This window comes from Vipera berus, assembly GCF_964194415.1.
Source record: "Vipera berus genome assembly, chromosome: 4".
Classification (NCBI taxonomy): Eukaryota; Metazoa; Chordata; class Lepidosauria; order Squamata; family Viperidae; genus Vipera; species Vipera berus.
In genome coordinates, this window is record NC_138206.1 from 40,906,982 (window position 1) to 40,929,371 (window position 22,390).

At 39.1% G+C, this 22,390-nt stretch overlaps 1 protein-coding gene across 1 annotated transcript in view; it reads left to right on the forward strand.

Moving 5' to 3' along the window:
• The window catches only part of PTGFRN (prostaglandin F2 receptor inhibitor), an 86,269-nt gene extending 65,235 nt beyond the window's left edge, over positions 1 to 21,034 (forward strand). The window contains exons 7-9 of the mRNA XM_081326785.1: positions 10,875 to 10,982; positions 16,728 to 17,033; positions 17,915 to 21,034. Of these exons, the coding sequence (XP_081182911.1) occupies positions 10,875 to 10,982; positions 16,728 to 17,033; positions 17,915 to 18,081 (581 nt within the window). The 3' untranslated portion in view covers positions 18,082 to 21,034. The remainder of the gene's footprint in view (positions 1 to 10,874; positions 10,983 to 16,727; positions 17,034 to 17,914) is intronic.
• Positions 21,035 to 22,390: the final 1,356 nt, after the last annotated feature.

Sequence of the window (22,390 nt, forward strand, 5' to 3'; positions counted from 1 at the left end):
AAAAAGCAGAGACATCACCCTGTCAACAAAAGTGCGTATAGTCAAGGCTATGGTCTTCCCAGTTGCAATCTATGGCAGTGAAAGCTGGACCATAAGAAAGGCTGAACGCCGAAGAATTGAAGCCTTTGAACTCTGGTGTTGGAGAAGACTCCTGCGAGTCCCTTGGACTGCAAGGCGATCAAACCGGTCAGTCCTAGAGGAGATCAACCCTGACTGCTCTTTAGAAGGCCAGATCCTGAAGCTAAAACTCAAATACTTTGGCCACCTAATGAGAAGGAAGGACTCACTGGAGAAGAGCCTAATGCTGGGAAAGATTGAGGGCAATAGAAGAAGGGGACGACAGAGAATGAGGTGGCTGGATGGAGTCACTGAAGCAGTGGGTATGAGCTTGAATGGACTCCGGAGGATGGTGGAGGACAGGAAGGCCTGGAGGAACGTTGTCCATAGGGTCGCGATGGGTCGGACACGACTTCGCAACTAACAACAACAAGAAAGTCATTGGGATCAGTTAGAAATATTGGTTTTTTACAATGTCTTTTATCTTTTTCAGTAGCTTTTCAGGTTTTCTTTTGCACAATCTTAATATACTGAATCTGTTACTTACATCTTATATTTCAAGTATGCGTCCTCCAAGTCAATCTTGCTGACAATGAAAAATTGTCTTTCCAAAATTTGTTTATCCTATCTCCTGCATTTATCTGGGTCTAGGATTACCAGATATCTAAACAGACAAGGCAGGAAACAGACAGTGGGTATGAGGACAAGTGGAAAGAAAAGCAGTATATTCTAATTGTTTAACTGTCCTGACATCTGCACTAAAAATTATAGCAAAAAAAGTACTAAAGTCCACATGTATATGAAATTATTTTTCCTACTTCAAGAAGATTGGTTTCTCAATTACAGGAATGTGATAGAGCAGCCTGGAATGGCTGTGGCTGCATTGGCTCTTGAAGGCGAATAGTTTTGGGAGGGATAGTAAGGGCTATAGGCCACATGATCAGGAAGATTTTAATGTGTTTGAGCAACATGGTGGAACTAAGGTAACATACGACCGACAATCTTTGCTGGCATGGCGAGTTTCTAGTTGTTTTGGAACTGCTGGTGAGACCGTTAAAAGTTGTTGGCGCTGTTTGAATTTGTTCTACCAGCAGCAAGATCAGACTGCTGGCCTAGTGATGGATTGTATTGCAAATCAGGGCTGTTTCCAGAGGAGGCAGAGGAGGAGAGGACCTGGAGCTTATGGAGCGAAGGAACTGGATGAGGCTGTCAGCAGGCCCAGAGGAAGAGAGAGAGGCTTTTGGAGGAGTTGGTGGTGGCGGCAGCGTGCTCCAGGGGTGAAAAGAAGCAAGGCCTCTTTAAGGAAAAGGTGGAAGAGTCAGGATCAGAAAAAGGAAAGAATACAAGCTAACTTGAGTGCTAATCCACATGGAGCCCCATTTCCATCTGTCCTGTTTGCCATCGTTCACTCCCTAGAGACTAAAATGGACAATGTGAAATTTGAGCGGGCCACGAACAAGGAGTATATATTGGAGGTGGTGACCCTTTGAGAGCTGTACGCAACGAAATTTCATTTTGATGTATGCCGATTGGTGTACATTCAAAGTAACAATAAAGTTATCATTATCATTATAAAGCAAAACCCTTCAGTGAATAACTGATTAAGGTCTTGTCAGTTTCAGGTGGGTAGTCCAAGCCCATCAGAGGGGACTGATCAACTAATTAAGGTCCGAGCGCTGAACTTGTTAACGAGGTTAGTACTACTTGTGGCATTAAAAAGAAAAGCCACTCAGGTAGCTTTTTAGATACTCAAAAAGTCAGACAATATTTGATTTTAAGGCTTTGTCTGCCAGAGGACATGAAGACATGAAGGAGGATATATATGGTGATTCTAATCTGGTCCAAATATTTCTTTTGCATTCCCATGTCCTGTGCCCCATTCCTAATACTATATGCTTTCTAGTACCTGCACTTGGCATGTCTAACATATCTTAAATGTTATGCTCACTATCTTCTCCATATACATCTATAGTAGGTACATACACTTTTATAACATTAATATTTCTGGATGTCCCGTAATTCTAATAGATATGACTACTAGCTCCATACCTGATGGGAACTAAGATCCCCCTATGGATAATCCAGTGTGGACGGGACCGAACCGTGGTGGGAGGACGGTTCTGGACTGGTCAGCGACCACCTCTCTGGTGTGGGAGACCAGTTGGGGTGGGCCTGGCTTAGGACTCCCCTTTTCTCTCTCTGTTCCAGCTAGACTCCTCAGCTGGAGTGAGAGGACGGCTGAGGTTGTCCCTTGGAACTCCATCTCGGGTGAGAGCTGAGATGGCTTTGCAGATTGAGAGATATGCCCACTGGACCTGTTCTTTTTCCATCTTCGTACCATCAATGAACAATCCTTTGGCCATATTTTCAACATCGGCCCCAAGAGACTAATTGAGTGCTATATGATCCATCGTTATTCCGAAGCGGACTTGTATGCCCTTAGGGCGGTTCCTGCCTCATGGGCGCGACCTGTCGCCTGTTTTCATACTCCCCTTAATGACGGGCCCAAGCCTTGGGACTCCGAGAGGTGGTTGGGCTTGGATAGGGGCCTCGAGTTAAGACGCGCTAAGAGGCCCCTGATCAGATTTTTAGCCGGTTATTTTAGGAGGTTAGGGAGGGGGAGGGAGGGGGGATGGGGAGGGAACTTGTAACCGGCACTCAGTCTGGTCCTGTTAGAGGTCCTGGTGGGACGGGGTTGGGGGAGGTGGCTGCTGGCGCTGGGAATGTGGGGGTGGGGTATCGAATCCCCACGGCGATAGGGTATGGCAGCAGGTGTTTGCGAGGAGGGTCATATCAACATCTGGGATCGCGCCCCCGCTATCTTCGAGCGGTGGCGCGCTCCGACCCTCCGGTTAGCACCCTCTTACCCGGGGATGAGGGTGATCAGGCCCCTGAGCTCAGGCTGGTCTATTTTAACGCTAGATCCGTAGTTAATAAAGCTCCCCTCATCCGTGATCGGATTGAGGAGGAATGTGCGGATCTAGCGTGCATCACGGAAACTTGGCTGGACTCGGAGGGAGGGGTGCCTCTCACCGAGTTATGCCCGCCGGGTTTCCGGGTGCTGCACCAGCCACGGGCTCAGGGCAGGGGTGGTGGGGTGGCAGTGGTTATTCGGGAGACATTGTGTCCCCGGGAGGCCACCATTGTCCAGATGGCCGGGAGTGAGACCCTCCTCTTGAGGTGTGGTCCTCGGGTTCAGTTGGGCTTGTTGCTTACATACCTGGCGCCCAGCTGTGTGGCAACAGCCCTGCCCGAGCTGCTCGACACCCTCTCAGGGTTGGCGGTGGAGTTCCCCAGGCACGTAGTCCTGGGTGACTTCAACCTGCCATCACTGGGAGGGTCGTCGGAGTTAGCTCGGGAGTTCATGGCTTCCATGACAGCCATGGGCCTGACCCAGGTTATTGAGGGCCCGACTCATGAGGGGGGTCACACTCTTGACCTGGTGTTTCTGTCTGGACAGTGGTTGGATGATCTGGGAGGGGGTTCTCCGTCCATCACCCCTCTGTCATGGTCAGACCATTACCTCCTGAGGCTAGTTTTCCGTCATGCCATCCCCCGCCGCTGGGTGGCGGAGCCGACCAGGTGGTTCCGCCCCAGGCGCCTAATGGACCCAGATCAGTTCCAGAGGGCGCTTGGGCCTATACCTATCACCCTTACCCACAGCCCAGTCGATGCCCTGGTGGAGGCCTGGGAAACGGCAGCCACCAGGGCACTCGACTGCGTTGTACCCATGCGACCTCTGACCCGACGCAGATCCCGTTGGGCTCCATGGTTCTCTGTGGAGCTCCGGGAGATGAAGCGTCGGAGACGAGGTCTAGAGAGCGGTTGGAGATCCAGCCGATCCGAATCCGACCGATTGCAGTTAAGAACCTTTATAAGGTCTTATCTTGCGGCGATAAGGACGGCGAAGTCTAACTACTTTGCCGCCCTTATCGCGTCCGCAGATAATCGCCCGGCCGCCCTGTTTAGGGTGACTCGCTCCTTCCTTAATCAGGAGGTGAGAGAGGATCCCTTACAGGGACGAGCTGAGGAGTTTAGTCATCATCTGGCGGACAAAATCGCTCGGATCCGGACCGGCTTGGACTCTGACTGGGCAGAGTCTAATGTGGAGGAATCAGGCGGTCTTGAGCACGTTATCTGGAATGAGTTCGACCCTGTTTCCCCTGATGATGTGGACAGGATCATGGGGAGACTGAGCACCACCACCTGTTTGTTGGATCCGTGCCCCTCCTGGCTAGCTTATGCGGCTCGGGAAGGAACACGAGACTGGTTCCATGCAGTAATAACTGCTTCCTTGAAGGAGGGTGTCTTTCCTGCCACCTTGAAGGAGGCGGTGGTGAGACCCCTTCTCAAGAAGCCTGCTTTGGACCCGGCTGTTTTAAACAACTACCGTCCAGTCTCCAACCTTCGCTTTCTGGCGAAGGTTGTTGAGAGTGTGGTGGCGCATCAGCTCCCTCTGTTCCTGGAGGAAACTGATTATCTGGACCCGTACCAATCGGGCTTCAGGCCCGGACACAGCACGGAGACGGCATTGGTCGCGCTGGTGAATGATCTCTGGAGGGCTAGGGACAGGGGTTGCTCCTCTGTCCTGGTCCTATTAGATCTCTCAGCGGCGTTCGATACCATCGACCATGGTATCTTACTGCGGCGTCTCAGGGGGCTGGGAGTGGGAGGCACCGTTTTACGGTGGTTCTCCTCCTACCTCCAGGGCCGCTCGCAGTCGGTGTTGACAGGAGGGCAGAGATCCGCCCCGAGGTCTCTCATTTGTGGAGTCCCTCGGGTCGGTTCTCTCGCCTCTCCTGTTCAACATCTATATGAAGCCGCTGGGCGAGATCATTCGTGGTTTTGGGGTGGGGTATCATCAGTACGCTGATGATACCCAACTTTTTCTTTCCACCCCGAACCAACCCAGTGATGCCCTCTCCGTGATGTCCCGGTGCCTGGAGGCGGTTCAGGTCTGGATGGGGAGAAACAGGCTTCGTCTCAATCCCGCCAAGACTGAGTGGCTGTGCATATCGGCATCTTGGGTTAACCAAGTTATTCCATCCTTAATGATGGGGGGTGAGGTGTTACCCCCCGTCGATAGGGCTCGCAACTTGGGCGTCCTCCTGGATTCACGGCTCAATTTCGAAGACCATATAGGAGCCGTGACCAGGGGGGCTTTTGCCCAGGTTCGCCTGGTGCGCCAGTTGCGTCCCTATCTGGACCGAGACGCCCTACGCACAGTTACTCATGCGCTTGTGACCTCCCGTTTGGACTACTGTAACGCTCTCTACATGGGGCTGCCCTTGAAGACCACTCGGAGGCTTCAACTGGTGCAGAATGCGGCCGCGCGAGTTGTAATGGGGGTTTCCCGATACTCCCATGTAACACCTCTACTCCGTGAGCTGCATTGGCTTCCGGTTGCCCTCCGGGTGAAATTCAAGGTGCTGGTTATCACCTATAAAGCCCTACATGGCCTGGGTCCGGGATATCTGAGGGAACACCTGCTCCCGGCATCAAATGCCCTTCGCCCAGTGCGCTCCCACAGGGAGGGTCTGCTCAGGGTCCCGCCGGTAAGAGACTGCCGGCGGGTGACACCCAGGGATAGGGCCTTCTCGGTGGGAGCGCCTGCCCTCTGGAACCAGCTGCCGGTGGAGCTGAGAACTGCCCCCGACCTTCGATCATTCCGCCGGGGCCTGAAGACCTGTCTCTTCGAGCTCTCGGGCCCAGACTGAGGAGGAATTTTTAATTTGGGGTTCTTTTTAACTGACTACAGGGTTAATTTAATATTTTTTAATTTGGTTCTTAATTTTTGTATTTTGGATTTTTAATTCCCTGTAAACCGCCCTGAGTCCTCAGGGAATAGGGCGGTATATAAATATAACTAAATAAATAAAATAAATAAAATAAATTCAGTTAGAAGACATATTAGCTTTTTGAGTGTCATTGCCTTTCTGTTTTTTTTCCATATAATCTCATGACCTGAAGTGGTTCATTCTTGATATAATGCATTAATCCAGACAGAATGGAGGTTGGTCAAAAAACATTGACTCAGTGACCAAGATACAATTTGTTCTATATATAAGTTGTATTGAGAGAATATGTATGAAGTCTTGGAGTGGTCCTTAAGAACAGAGAAGCACATTTGTACAGTTATTGCTAGAATATTAACTTGGCATTTTTCAATCCTGTCAGATTACGCAACGGTGAGCCATTATTCTGATGTAATTGTTGCAGTGTCTTTTCTGGTGCATGGAAGAAAATGTCTTAGCTAGCTGTTAATTGATGATGTTGATAGGATTATATGATGCCTATGCCAAAGGGTTTAAGACTTTGTGGGTCATAACACCCTAAGGTAATACATGAATTGTATAATCCTACACACACACACATGAATGACTAAAATGAATGACTATAGATGGGCAAGAAATAAACATATCACTTCCTCTTAAAAACATACATCTACATGAAAACTAAAACACTTAAAGACCTCATTTTTTAAAACTGATTTTTTCATTTGAAATAAAACAATTTACAACCGTCTTTTTCTGAGTTTGTTTAGTTTTACATAATCTCTAAATCTGAGTTTTATTTTTTTAAATAGACACTTATCATTCTCCATTCCACATTTATTTTGGATCAATATATTTTAGCAACTTCAATTCTGCTTTGCTGTTGCCTTCTACATGCAGAGAAAGGAGCAAGTCTGTGCCTTGAGAGCTTAAGATCAGAATCAACAGTATCAACCGAGTCATTACTCTTCTGAGCACAAAAAACTTCCATGCAAAATCATTATTTACTTCATTCCATCCAACATTCTTGGTCCCAGAAGGAAAAATAAGTGGACTGAAAAGTGACCGGTTTGCTTTGCATTGTTACAATTTTTAAAAAAGATTCTCTATAGAGCTGCTAAACATCTCCAGTCTGCTTTGCAACTTAGAGGACGTCAGATATCATGATGCAGTTGTTTAGATAGTCCCAGCCACCTTTACAATTTCAAAGTTGGAGACAGCTATCAGTTCAGCAATTCTACTGTTTCTCATTTTAGATGAAAAAAATAAATAAAATTGAGTGTCACCTACATATTGTTAATATCTAATTCCAAGCCTCTGGACAACGTCTCCCTGCATCTTCGTATAGTTTATAAACAAATTTATAGACAATATTGAACTTTGTGGAAATTGACAATGTGAAAGCTATGCCTGAACAGAAACCGTCAACTTTCCTTTTTTGGGGAATGGCCCTGCAGCTGTAGGAACAGCATTACAACACCATAGTGCCTCCAAGTCATGGAATCATCCACTCAGATACCACACTACAAGATACTAAACATTGTTGAGAATTTGAGAGGGATTAGTAGGTAAAACATCTTGCCTCTCTCTTTTGTGAAAGATAACCTATCAGAGTGACCATGGCAATTTCTTTACTGAAATAAGCCCTAAAACTAGGTTGCAATAAAACAATCTCAGTTTCATTCAGTGATTATACAGTTGTTCAGTCACCATTCTTTCAGTAATCTCACCATAAAAGGGACTATTAGCAATGGAAATTGTAGTATGACAATATTCTTGGTTTACAGAACTCCTGTAGATTCAAATTACTGACATTTGAAGTCTGTTTCTATTACTCTCTGGGGTGATTGCATTCTCTTGACCCATGCTGTTAATCTAATATGTTTGCCTTCAAAATGCCTCTAAACTTGATACAGGATTAATTTAAATAGAAGCACAAGAATAAATACAGTTGATGGCCTGGCAAATAACCAGCAAGAATCTTCTGGCCTGAAGCACTGAAGGTGGCTTCTGGAAACCACTTTAAATCTTATGACAGAATATTGATACAGAAATGGCTGTATAACATGGCCTAGTGCAGAGATCCCCAACCTTTTGGGCACCAGAGACTGGTTACATGGAGAAAGGTATTTCCGCGGACCAGAGAGGCTGTGGTTTTGTGTGCTGCCTGCATCCCGCAGATGGGGCTTTGCTTGTTTGTGCGGCCCAGTTGTATTAGGGAACATAGTTGTTCGCATAACCCTAGGATTTTTTAACTTTGTATTGGGAAATTGTTACGTGTGTCTCCAGACTTGGTTTCACTTTTGATGTGCCGATACTTTGTAACTAATAAACATGTTCTCTGAGGAATTTGCAAGCCTTGGAGTTTTGCTTTATTCGTCTCTGTTGGAACCATGACAGGAATCAGAGTAGATGCTTCATTCATTTTTTTATTCGGGTCTCTTTAATGTCTTTAACATAAAGCATTGTGTACCAACAACAGATTGGTTCTGTTGAAACGTGGTCCTTGAATTTTTTTTTAAGTTTCCCATCCCTACTGCTCCAAGATAAAAATTTGACTGAAAGATCTAATGTTCTTCCAAAACTGATAATTTGCTAAAAAATAATAATTGTTCTTATGCTTTGAAAGTTTCAGTTGCCTAAGCTAGCTCTATTGAACTTCACAGTTCTTCTTTCATTTTTCTTCCCCTGTTAGTTAAGAAAAGACCTTCATTTTCTAATCACTGGTTGGAAGGAAGGAGGGAGGGAAGAAAGAGATTATATAGTACTGATCCACAGACCGGGGGTTGGGGACCCCTGATATAGAGCAAGGTGAAAAGGAAAGATTTGGGTGGAAGGTGGGCAGATGCTGGGCAGATTGTTGTGGGGAGGATTTAATAGTGAAGGGAAGAGAAACTACCCACTTTGGTATTTAAACCAGCATCCATTTTCCTGGAGAAAAATCCAAATAATCTTTGTAAAATTCATCTAACTAATAACTAAATAGACAAATAATGTTTGTCCATTCGGAAAGGAGCAGGTGGTCATAGCTGAGAACCACATATTAGTAGCAAATTCCCATTGAACTGATAATGCTATAGTTATTTTTGTCCTTTTAAAAATATTTTTGTAATAGTTATCATTTATTATATTTTCTACTTTCTCCTGTTTGTACATTTGCAGAACTAAGAGGTTTATGTGTAAGAGATTATAAGTACAAGTGATGCTGAATAGGAAAGACATATTCCATGAACCTTGCTTTAAATATTGCCAGTAACCTCTGTGGAAATACTCTTATCAGGATCTTACATTTGGTTTTCCTCATCTCCATTTATAGTTTAGTAAGGTATTGAAAAATGCAGTAATTCCCTCTGAACTTGATACAGGATTAATTTAAATAGAAGAATCTTTGAGTGAGCTGGAAAGTATGTAGAACAGTTTTAATACATATAAATATTTATCATACTCTGTGTGGGAGTTGCTTTATCTGTATAGACATTTCAGTTTCACTAAAAGAGAAAAATGCCCATCTCTAATGCTGATATTTGCAGCATTTTCTGTTCATTTTGTGACTTCATTTTCTAAAAGCAGAGAATAAAGAAACTTCCTTGTTCTTTTGTTTGTATCCTCTTTATCTCTTACCCTGGTTGCTTACAAAATCTCATACTTTTATCTTATAAATTATGCAGTTAAGAGAAAAAGATTTGAATAACTAGAAATTATTTCACATGGCAGTAATTCTTTCCATTATAGTAAAATTTAGTCACAAGACTGCACAGTCTTTGTAGGTGAAAGAAAAACGTGCATTGATTTTTTCTTGTTTTCTTTTACTTTTTTTTAAACAAAAACACAACTGCACTTCGCTTTGCATTACATACTTTTGATTCTTGCAGCTGATTCAGCATTGGCCAAAAAAAGTAATGTAGTTTTCAAACCATAATATTCTTAATAGAAACTTGCTGTGTTCCTGAATGTGGCCTCTGAGAGTATCAACTTGACTCGGCTATAATAGAAACCCAACTAGTGTAGCATGAATAAGCTTAGAGCAGCAGTTGTCCGTCCAATATTTTAGACTGCAATTCCCCAGAGAGTGCAGAATTTCTACCAATCATATTTGGAGAAAGCCAGGTAGGGAAAGGTTGGCAAAAAGAATAACCAAGTTTAAGTATACTATTTGAAAACAGCAAATGTAGTTTCAGGTGGGTTGAACTTCTTTATATTTTTAAACACTTTTTCCATACAGTTTTTAAACCATGATCCATATTTATTTCCTGCTTCATGTGGGAAATGATACACAATAATTTTTAATACTGTCTTCTATGCATTCTTCTTAAAATGTTAAATAATGAAACAGATTTCTTTAAAAAGATGAACTAAGTCTGAATGGTATAATATTTTATGTCAAACATAGTGATAATGATTCTATAATGAAAAATGATGGAATCAAGGTGATCAGTGTCTGGCATGCCTACCTGAAATCTTGCATAAAATCTTGTCTTTGTGGTGTTTTGTTGCTTGTCAAAGTCTGCATCAACTATTTATTAAGACCACACATCTTACTTTTCCTCTTAAGTTTTATTTTTCCTGTGTATTTTTTAGCAGTTGAAAATGCCTTCTGTCCTAAGAGGCATGATGTTCTTAGTTTTCCTTTGCCTCATTGTCCTTTCCTTCCAATTTTGCTCTATTGCAAGATGATTTTCTGTATACAAAACTTCAGTGATATATGTCTCTTTCTTCTTAACGAAAACTACTTAACTATAAATCTTTGGTTACTAATTTTTCAGTTTTATATTTAGTCTTACATCATTGTCTAGAATTCTTGATTCGACATTTTATATTCACTCTGACTTCTTAATAGTCAGTCCTTTAGAATCTTGCATTCCTAATTCATTCACTTATATCCTGATACTATATGTCTTTGTTCATGAGATTTAATGTTTCTGTGAGTTTTTGATCAGACATAATTTCATGCTCATATTTGACTACAAAGTTTTGCATAGGTATATAGCTTAATTAAACTTCTGCAGCAAAATAGATAAGTACTTGTCTTTTTTTTCTTCCTAGGACCTATTTTTAATGTTTCAGTGCATTCAGATAATCCAACCATTTATCGAGGTGATCTGGTAAACTTGTTTTGCATCATCACCATTGAAACAACAGTGCTTGATCCAGGTATGATTTGAATATGTTTTTCATTTTTTCAGTAGTTTATTTCTTCATCAAGGAAATTTTGTGGAACATTTTATAGACTACATCCCCATAGCCAAATATTTTGTGGTATACATTGGATTGTCATCAGATGTTTGTGCAAACACTGAGTAGTGGTGTGTGAAGTACCAGTTTACAGCTAAATCAGAAACCTGCATTTCACTTTTCTGTGTACCAGAAAAGTACAAATTGAAGTAATTTTTTATTAGTATGAGACTTCTCAGCATGTTCAGTGAATTTTGAATATTTAATCAAGTTGAACTGAGTATCTGGAACTGCCCAGGTATTCAGGAAAACTATAAAATAAAAAAACTATTTTTTTATTTTATAAAGGTCCAACGGGTTTAAACTTTAAGGGTCATCTTTAATCATCATCATATTGGTCATGCAAAATTCAGTATACTTCAGAGGATGCTTTTTTGAATAAACTGTCTTGTTCTAGTAGGTGTTCAGCATACAAATATGGTCTTAGATATCTAGTTTAGTGCTCACTTCAAATTAGGTTTGTTTCAGAGCATGTTGAGAACAGATTTTGGAGAATCTGTCTATTCTTTCTTAATCCTTAATATTTGTCCTGATGTATTGAAAGTGCTTAAAATAAACTTTTAAAAAATCTGAGACAAATGTATGTGAGCCATTCCTTAAATGTTCAGGTCAATACATATAAGTGATAAACCTAGTTCAGTGTTCAGTCTGCAGGCATATTTAATTGTACTGTTAATGTTCAATAAAAGTAATAAACATTAGTGCAATTAATAAAGTTTAAGAAAATTACAGTTTGCAAGCACATTTAAAGTTCTACACTGATGTACTCCTGATGACTACATCAACACATTCCTGTTGATTTCTTGGCAACAATAGAGAAAGGACTTACCATTGCTGCTTTTTAGATTATTTTTCCAATGTCTGAAACAAATCCACAGCCGTAGGAATTCCTGGTGATCTCCCATCCAATGTAATCTAATCCTGTTTAGCTTTTGTGAGAACAGTCATGTTTGTATCACATTCACATACATTTTTCACTCCATCTTCTCCCCATATCTACAGTGGTGCTTGAAAATTTGTGAACTCTTTTGAATAAATAAAAGAGCAAATATAGTGTTTTGGCTCATGCATTTAATTGGATTCTCTTTATCATTTTAGATCATATTTATCCAGAAATATTGAAACTTCAGTAAGAAGGACAAACTTTTAAGTACCACTGTGTTTTTAATAATCTACATAAAATTCACATCATAATAATATGTTAAATATGATATTAGATGGGAGCAGAAATTCAAGTCTCACCTTAGCCATGAAAGCCAACTGGATGACTTTGGGCCAGTTACTTTTCTCTGCCCAACCACTTCACAGAGTTGCTGTGGATAAAATAGAAGTTGAATTGGATATGTTTGCCACCTTGAATTATTTGTAAAAATAGCAAAGATTGAAAATTCATTCATTCATTCATTCATTCATTCATTCATTCATTCATTCATTCATCTATTCATTCATGCTGGAATATACTTTGTTCCACTTGCCCATTATTTGTGAAAGCTTTGTACACTTCAGTTTTTCACATGTGCTTATTCTTGTACTTTACAAATTGGACTCTAGAGCAATTCCATTCTCCTTAAATGAATAGGCTGAGTCAGAAAGACCAAGTGGATGTCACTGCCAATAAAGCCTTTAACCAATTTCAGCTGGTGGACCAAATGTACTATTAAAAGAAAAGGCAGTGCTGAATGCAGTCACTTATGGCTTGTCATTTCTAAACTGAACTGCAGTATAATTTACATAACAGGGAGTTGCCTGGAAGAACACCAGAAACTTTAGTTTCAAAATAATAACATGCCAGGCCCACTATTACTATATTATTTCATTATTACAGGAATGGAGCTGGTATCAGTTTCTTTCTGAATAAAATTTAAATGTTGGTTATTGCTCAGCCCAATATTTATTTATTTATTTATTTATTTATTTATTTATTTATTTATTTATTTATTTATTTATTTATTTATTTAATTTGTATACCGCCCTTCTCCCTAGGGACTCAGGGCGGTGAACAGGGCAATACATAAAAACTAGATACAAAAATTAAAATTATTAAAACATGATTAAACAATGCCCATAAATTAATACAAATTTAAAATTAATATGGCTTGTGCCATCTAGAGGCTACCTGTTCTGAGTTCAATTTGCTCTCCAACGCACAACAAAATACAAGATTCCCCTCACACTTTAAATTATCTTTTGTCAGAATAAATTTTTGCAACACAATGATATTCATGTAACTCAGAATTAAATTCTAGTACACCAGTTATCTTATTGACAAGCAGATATGCATAAGCCTGAATTGCAGTACAATAATGAATTAATATTAACTGAACGTTTGCGTTTTACAATATTTATTCATACAATTTATAGGCAGCTACAGGGAAAGCCAATTATTCTGGGTATCTCACAATTAAACATAAAGAAAACAAAAACAAAAAGAATTATGAGCATCCCCGTAAACAACATAACACCACAGAAAGTCCATCCTACAGAAGCATCTTTAATAGCTTCCTGAACATTATTAAGGTGGGAGACATATAGAACTCTGGGAGGATATTATTGCAGAGGGCAGACAACGTGCCACAGAAGGCCTGCTTCATGGACCCCCCCCCCCAAGATGACACTGCTTAAGCACTGGGACATGCAGCATGCCCACTCTGCCTGCTTGTGCTAGATGGGCAGGAAAAAACTGGAGGCAAGTCCCACTCAGAAAACTGGACCCTATAGTCTTATTGGAATGGAAGCATTGTGTTCTGTACCAGCCTGCTACCGGCCCTGCAGAAAAGGCAGGGACAACCCCTTTTACAAGAAGGCAAGAGGCTGGAATTACGCCTGCCAAATTTATTGCTACAAAAACAAATAGAACAAGACACAAACCAAGAAACAGGAGCTTTTCAAGCGGTTGCCTTCAGCAAACCAGCCCTCCCACGCATTCCCCCTTAAATACAGTTCAGGGCGTGGCTTCTCTCTGCCTCCTTCCGAGGAGCCCCATTGCCTTCCTCTGTTTACTCCTGATTGACTGCCTCCTGCGACGGGTGTCCTTGAACAGGGCCAGCTGTGGGTCATCTTCATCCATGCTGTCAGGCTCACACAGGTGGGTCTGCGTCGTGACCAGATGAGAGGGGCCTGGCTGGGGGCTCTCATCAAACTGTCCAATCCCCTCAGCAAGCTCTTCAACACCCCCCTCCTCCTCCTCCTCTGAGTCGTCCGACCCAACTGCCGAACCCACAGGCTGACCCTGAATCACAACACATTGGGAATCTTTAGAATAAAGAATTTTATTCATTGGCAGATAGCATTATTACAAGTATGGTCAATATATGGCTTATGACCAATTGCAGTGTTTCATAGCATCAAAGAACATATAAGCAATTTGTGCTAGACGTAAAATAAGATCAAAAGGTCTTTGTTTATTTTTAGAAATATTGGGGGAGGTGGAATAGAGTAGTGTAAATTCTGCAGTTTTTTAAAAATGTAAAATCTTAGATCTAAGTTCCTTCATCATCATCATCATCATCATCATCATCATCGTCGTCGTCAAGTTGGAAGGGACCTTGGAGGTCATCTAGTCCAACCCCCTGCTCAGGCAGGAAACCTACCATTTCAGACAAATGGCTGTCCAGTCTTTTAAAAACTTCCAGTGTTGGAGCATTCACAGCTTTGGGAGGCAGGTTGTTCCACTGATTAATTGTTCTAACTGTCAGGAAATCTCTCCTTAGTTCTAGGTTGCTATTATTCCAGCTGCTGCTGCTGCTGCTGTTGTTGTGGTTGTTGTTGTTGTTATTATTATTATTATTTCCCTGCACTATAATATTATACAAATTGAATTAAACTTGTAGCTGCTCTTATCTGATTGCTATTAGGTTATGCACTCCTCCAAATTCAGTTTGGAAGTGCTGCTTTAGAACACATAACAGTGGAACACAGCCTTTGCTTGTGATTCATTAAAATATCCTCACAACGCTGGAAATAGGTTTGGTGCTTTAATGGTTGTAGGCAGATAGAGTGCTACACATTGCAAAAGGTTCTTTACCTGTGAAAAACAAAATGCTTCATAATTCAAATTTTTATATTATAAAATTATTTTAATAGTATACTATATAATTTGTAATTAAACAGTTTAAGGATGGAAAAGTAGGAAAGTTAATAAAAATAAAATAAGAATGAAGTTCTGCTGTTAAGGACATGTCTAAGTCACATCTTTGTATTCACCAATTGTGATAATGACCTCTAAGTTCTAGGACAGTGTTACAAATGCTTATAGGAATATGTGGCAAATGTATTCAGATTAGTTCCCACATTTGATTTCCATCTTACCGTGGGATGCACCAAGATATTCTACTTTGAATGCAACAATTAAACTGCCAACAAAAGCTACTAGCCTAATGAGGTTAAAAGTATAGATCTACTCATGGATTTATAAAAATTGTTCCTATTAAAATACAAAAAATGATGCATTCTGACTAGCTGTCATCCTGTATTAGAGATAGAAATCAGTGTAGGCTCTTGGGAGCTTATTCTCTAGTAAAATTGGCATATATAGTGACACATACTTTATATACATATGAGGGTAAAAGGTTATCTGAATTGGGTCAGTAGTACAGGAAGTTATTAGTCCATTGGACATGTTAACTCAGAAATAATTTTCCTTTAAAGGAAGGACTGCTGTTTTTGATGAGTAAGCCAGTAATTAAAGCACTGAATTATGGAAAAATACTATATAACTAAAATGATATACTCATCACATTTGTATGCCTTTAAATTACATATATTTTGCATGGGTTCTTATAAAATGTATATACAACATATTTTAAAAGTAAGTGTAACACTGGAAAGACATTTCCAAAACCACAGTGCACATCAATTTTGGTAGTACATTTAGTAGAACATTTTTGGCAAAACATCTGAAGAATTTTGGACAGGTACATATAAAATAAGGTATTTTACAGGTAATTTAAACCAATAGGATTGGAAGATAAACAACATTATAAATTAGATGTGGAAACTGACTTCTTAAAGTGCAAAAGGTAGTGTACTTTACCCTAACTATACTAAAGTGTAGGCCTTTGAACTGACTCAAATATTGTCAGTTTAATTAGTAACATTTAAATCGTTCAAATCTATTAGTCCCATTCTCAGAGATGATCATTTTATCCTACAGAAAAAGGGAGTTAGTAGTGATAATGACAATAAGGAAAGACCATAATAGATTCTACAGTCTATTGGAAAGTTGATGAAACTGCCTAACTCTTTGAAGATAAGGGGCAGAAACAAAGTAATTGTAGTGGTGGTGACTTCAAGTTGACTTTTGTGTGATGGACCAATAAGTGCAGTGGAATTTAGTTATTATATAATGGCTCAGTTGCTATTCTCCATGACACTTGCCCAAAAACATTGGTCTAGAAAGAATTGTTGACACAAATCATCTTAATCCTTTATTCTGTTGGTGGGAAGTTTTAACACTGAAGTTATTGTTTAAAATTATAAAATTTATAAATTATAAATTCTCAGTCATACACCGAATTCAACTAAGTTTGGGCAATCCACTAGAGTTAACTTTTTGAAGGAGAAAAAATTTATATACCTTCCTAAAATTTCCAAGAATTCTCTTGAGAACGATGGTTATTATGCCTGCTCTTATTTTGGGGGGTGTTGTTGTATTTTCAATTCCAGATGACATGTCATTTGATGTCTCCTGGTTTGCCACACGCTCTTTTGCAATGGACAAAGAACCTGTTTTCCTAGCCTCGCTAGATCGGAAAGGGATAGTGACACAGGCAAGAAGAAATGGGAGCAGTGATCTCAGCTTAGAGAGAATTTCCCCTATGGAGTTCCGACTTAGAGTTCATGGCTGTGAAGACCATGATTTTGGCAACCACTTTTGTTTGGTAACTCCTTGGGTGCGGTCAGCTGCTGGTGTTTGGCAACAGGAAAATGAAATAAAATCTAAAGCAATTCTTGTAACTGTGAAGATGGATGGTAAGTGTTCTCAATGAAAATTTATCCTTACCTTTCTGTCAAGATTTTTTTTATATCATGTAGCAGCAACAAATACAGTCTAATAGAAAGAAGGCTGTGTCATATCTTTCCTCTATGTTTTTGTTTTATTGTATATTGCAATTTGGATAAGTAAATAATGCTTGCCATTTTTTTTCTAAGAAGAAAAAGGATTGAATGTGATTAGATGAAGGACAGAATCTTTACCTTTTTTCTAAGAATTCCCTACCCTCAGCCTATAGTTGCAAGGTAGACAAAGCTATATGTGCCTTTCCTTATACAAACATCTCTCCAGTAGCCTCCCTGATTTCTTATAATTCAGTAAAATTCCAAGGCAATATGCAATTTCTACCATATGATTTTTTTAATTGATAGATTAATAATAATAGCAGAAATATCAGTACCTTCCACAGTATCTTTCAATAATAAAAATACTACAAAAATCAATTCAAAAACTCCCTAGTTGACAGAGAAAAAGGAGAATAAAACAAATGGAATAGAAGATTTCCAAATATTAGACAGAACTGGTTGTATGGCAATATAGTTTATATTCTTAGTGGTAGCTAGCCCGTCTTACAAATATGTCATTTTATATCTCTTGCTTGACAAGGAATGACAATTTGGTTTCAGAATTAGTTTCCAGTAAACAGCTGTCCAGTCATATTGAATATGAAATATCTAGGTCTTAGTCCAGGTCAAATTCAAAGAAGGAAAGGAATAAAAAGAGATCCTTTGAACAAATAATACAGAAAAGTCAGTTCTTATTAGATTAGAAATACTCTTTTTCTTTTCATATTAAAAGAATTGTTGCTCCATGTGATTTGTCTATAACATTACTTTTTTCCCCCCTCCTTCTCTCTCAGTGCTGAATGCTTTCAAGTTTCCACTGTTGATTGGCATTGGCCTATCTTCAGTTATCGGACTTTTATCCTGCCTGATTGGCTATTGTAGTTCCCGCTGGTGCTGCAAGAAGGAAGTTCAAGAAACTAGGCGAGAACGCCGGCGCCTTATGTCTATGGAAATGGACTGAAGAAGAGAGATGGATGGCCTTATTTTGGGGACAGAGGGATTTTGGAAGGGCCAGATTTACTCATATTTGAGTGTGGTGAACCAAAATGCCCTGACAACAGAACCATCTGACCTTGTTCTGGATCTGGAGCTGCTTTTTCTACCAGTGTTTCACATTGAGAACACATGTTGTGTTTGTCAGCGTTTAGCTCTTTTTTCAATGGCACTTTTTATTGGGATAGCTATTTCAAAGGAAAACTGTTCCACAGACTTTGGAATAAGATTCACTACCAAAAGTTGTGATTTACAAACAAAAACAAAACCCTTTTCTTATTTAATAGGGTGGAATTATTGTTTGCATAAAATTAAAAAGTCTGCCTTATAACTAAGTGATCTCTAGGTAACATCTCTAGAGAAGGAAGGAAATGTTTTTGTGCTTTAGATTACAGTATGTTTAAGATAAAATCCCTCTTGTGTCTTAGGTGAGATTCAAATTCATTTTTAAAAAAAAGTTTTTAAAAATGATGCTGCTTTTAGCAGCCTTGCAAACTGATTTTTAGAAAATGTACTTTGTATAAACTTGCTCTTACCATGCCCACTCCATTCTGATTTATTGTTGAAAAGCACAGTTGTTATCTTTCAGTTAGATATGCTTGAGACTCAAACCTTTAGAGAAGCACCATCAGATTTCCTGTTTCTTCCTTTTGTGCTGGTGGGTTTTATGTAATTACTTACACTTCAGAAACTGGATGGAGCCTGCTAAATGTTCTAAAGAAAACTACATTAATAATTCAGTGACCAAATGCCTAGGAATCCTCTTTATCCACACATGGCTAATTTGGAGGACAGATCCTGACTAATCACAACAGTAATGTGGAATGAACTGTAATAAAGTCAAGTACACATTGCCATGGATTCTTTTTAGTTAGCAAAGAAATGATCTGATTCCCAGCATGCCACTTCAGCTAGACTTGGCACTGCAGGGTAAGGGTGAGAAAGATGGATGGAAAGGATTAGATATAGGAGTAAAGGAAAATGCCTATTCCCAGATGTTTCTTTGTGCATGACACAATGCCAAGGGCTGTTCCCTTCAGTGTACCATTTACTCTATGTACTCGCTAGGAAGGTAATAATTTTCCCACAGGTATTTTCCCTCTTTTTCTACGGAGGGTTCTTTTTCGGTGCTGTAATACAGAGAGACTTAGGTCTTGTCTTCCACATACTGTTATCCCACAGCCACGGGGTTGTCCTGTAATTTGGGACAGTCCATCTTCAAGCACAGCTAGTATTTTTAAGCAATAAGAAGTCTGAATAAAAGTATAATAAAATCATTATGCTTTAAATATAGTATGATTTGAATCAAGCTAAGAGATTATACTGAAGTAAAAGAATATGAATCATTTTTCAAAATGATTTAGATTGAACAGAAAATGTTGATCTTCCAAATATACTGGTGTAATATGAGTTGAATGTACATTATACACAGATTGAAGACACACGTACAGATTTAATAATGATTATTGCTGTCATTTCTGTATATTCATCTAAGAAATGAAAAAATGTGTACAGATCGCTCATTGTGCATTGACTTAAGTGCATATTTATAATTTTTTGAATATCACCTTACAGTTTTAAACAAGGTATTTGAGCTTCAGGCTAAGCCTCATTTCATGGAAGTTTCAAGGAGTATTATTAGAGGACTGTCCGATTTTACCTACACAATATCTGCTTAAAATTGATTTGGTTCTTCTTTGCTGTGTTATAGTCCTGATTTCTACTGCTTTGTCCTAATCAAGGTGATCATAAGATTGCAGTTGTAATTTTGGGATATTCAAATGGATGCTCCTTGAAAGATTTGTATCTTGAGAGTCTAAAGATGTCTCTGCAAATCTGTGACATGGAAAATTTATAAAGCCAATATGATTTGAGTTTGGATCTATTTAGGAGGCTTAGCAAATGGTTTGGCTGGCTGACCAATCATTTTTTCAGAAAGACTTCTTTATAACAAACTGTTTTACACTTGACATTTATGGCATGACCCTAGATGTCATTTAAATTGACAGACCACAACTTTAGACAAATGTCTTTGCCTTTATTGTTTCATACTACGAGTTAGTTTTTGAGATTATTTTTGTGTATAATTAAAACATCTTATTTCTAGAGTAAAAATTGGGATAAGGAAACTATTATGTGAAGCACAAATGATACTTTCATGCATATTTTTATTTCGTATGTCTTTTTGTTCTCACAGTTTGAGGAAGAAACAAAAACATACCTAAATGCAATAATTATGGAATAGTTGAGCCCAGGAGAGTGCTTGAATTTTCTCAAGCACTTGTTGCACATTGACAATGTCTCTTTGTGGAAAGAAACTCAGGGTTGTTATTCATAGAGGATTCCCTGTCTCTCTAGTTTTGCCCATTCTTCTGGACCAGAAAGAGAAGACAGTTCCTTCCAAGCATAATTGGCCAACAGGACATAGTTCCTCCCTTTGGATTTGAGGTGATGCTTCATGTCCTGTTCTGAATTACACCTGGAATAGTACACTCTTTTTTCAATTGTGCCAGTTTTATATTATTCCTCAAATAGTTCTTTTATCTCCATAAGATTTTTTTTTTTACTCCTACGTTACGATCACTCTGTTTCTTATTTAGGATTCAGATACTCAGTATATTTGTTAAAGCTTCAGTCATGGGTTCAACAGTCAAATATCCTAAGGGCTTCCGTTGATCTGGTTTATCATTTTCTGGCATTTTCAACTTAAAGAAACAGAGGACACTTGGAATGTGAAATGAACTTTTTCTCAGAAGTATCTTGAATAAAGGAAATTGAATATCTTTTGTTCATTATAAGAGGGAAGATTCAACTGCAGTTCTGGATGATTTTAAAAATATTTCCAGAACAGCTTTAGAAGATAAGAATTGGACAGTTATAATGATTCTGTGTAATATGTGTGATTTTATATGAAAAATAAATGGTCTTTTTATAAAATCTATGTTTTGTGGTTATTATGTTGAACTACAGAATATTTTTGCTTTAGACACAAGAATCTAGATATGTTTTCCCAATGGGTGGATTTTTTCCTGTTGCATTTATATCCCAACATTTGCATGACATTTAGAGAAGAAAAAGAATTGTAGTTTGTCAATTTGTTTGTGAATTTTGTTTATAGCTGATTTTATTTCAAAGCGATGGATTGAAAAAAAGTGATTTTGCAACTGAAGTGTATTCTCCCCTGTGCTGTGCTTAGTATTGTGCTGAAAATGTATTCACAGCCCTTACCTTCTATTAATTATGTTGATAAAGCTGCAATGGTATTTCCTTAGAAGGAATAATCTCTATGTGTGCAGTCTAGAACTACATCCCTTCATTCCTTCAAGATAATGTTTGTGCAGAAAAATCTCTTATGCTAGTAAGTTTTATAAATTGATCCTGGCACTAATAAACTGATATAAAAGCTTATTTCTTAAGTTGTGGTGGCCACATGAATTGAAATATTCTCTTCATAAATAAATATTGGGTAAATTATGAGTTCCAAAGATGGAAAGATCTTGAAGTCCAATTGTAGACTTAGGCTGCTGTCGTGGATAAGGAAACTAAACTTGTAAAGTCTACATATTTGATAAATAATTGGGTGGGAGTCTGATCTATTCATCTACCCCATATTATTAAAGAGTTCACTACAGCCTATAATACATATGCTTACTGTAGCTAAATGTGCACTGCAAGATTATATGAATGCTAATATTTATGCCTGAACACATGGGAATATATAATTTTTTTAGATATTTGCAATGTAGGATTTCTTCAGAGTTCTGAGCTTTTTAGAGTCCCCTTTCAGTATGAAATATTGACACTTGAAAATATGGCTAAGTATAGTCAGATGCCAAGCAGGATTGTGGGTGGAAGAGATACAAAGGAACTTCTGTTCCACTAAACTTTTGACTCTTAATATGTCATTCTCAACTTTTGGAAGGGCCTGAAATAATCTTGCAGTGAAATTTAGCTTTACTAAAGTAATGAAGAAGCTATGATATATATTGAAAACTCTGTTTTAAGCTTTGTTTTGAACATTGCATGAAACATCGCTTCAGAAAAGGTTTAAACTATACTATAAAATGTCTGATTATGCAGCTGAAAGTTGTCTTCTTCATCTGCCACCCTCCCAAAATATGTGGTCTCCTTGCAGAAACTTCATCTATGAGTTAATGTAATCAATAACATCACATTTCAGAAGGAAAAATATCCAAGGTTTTCATTCAAGGTGGTCTGAATCTTACAGATCTTGTGAAATAGAAACAGTCCTAAAGTACATTTAAAAATACAAAGTA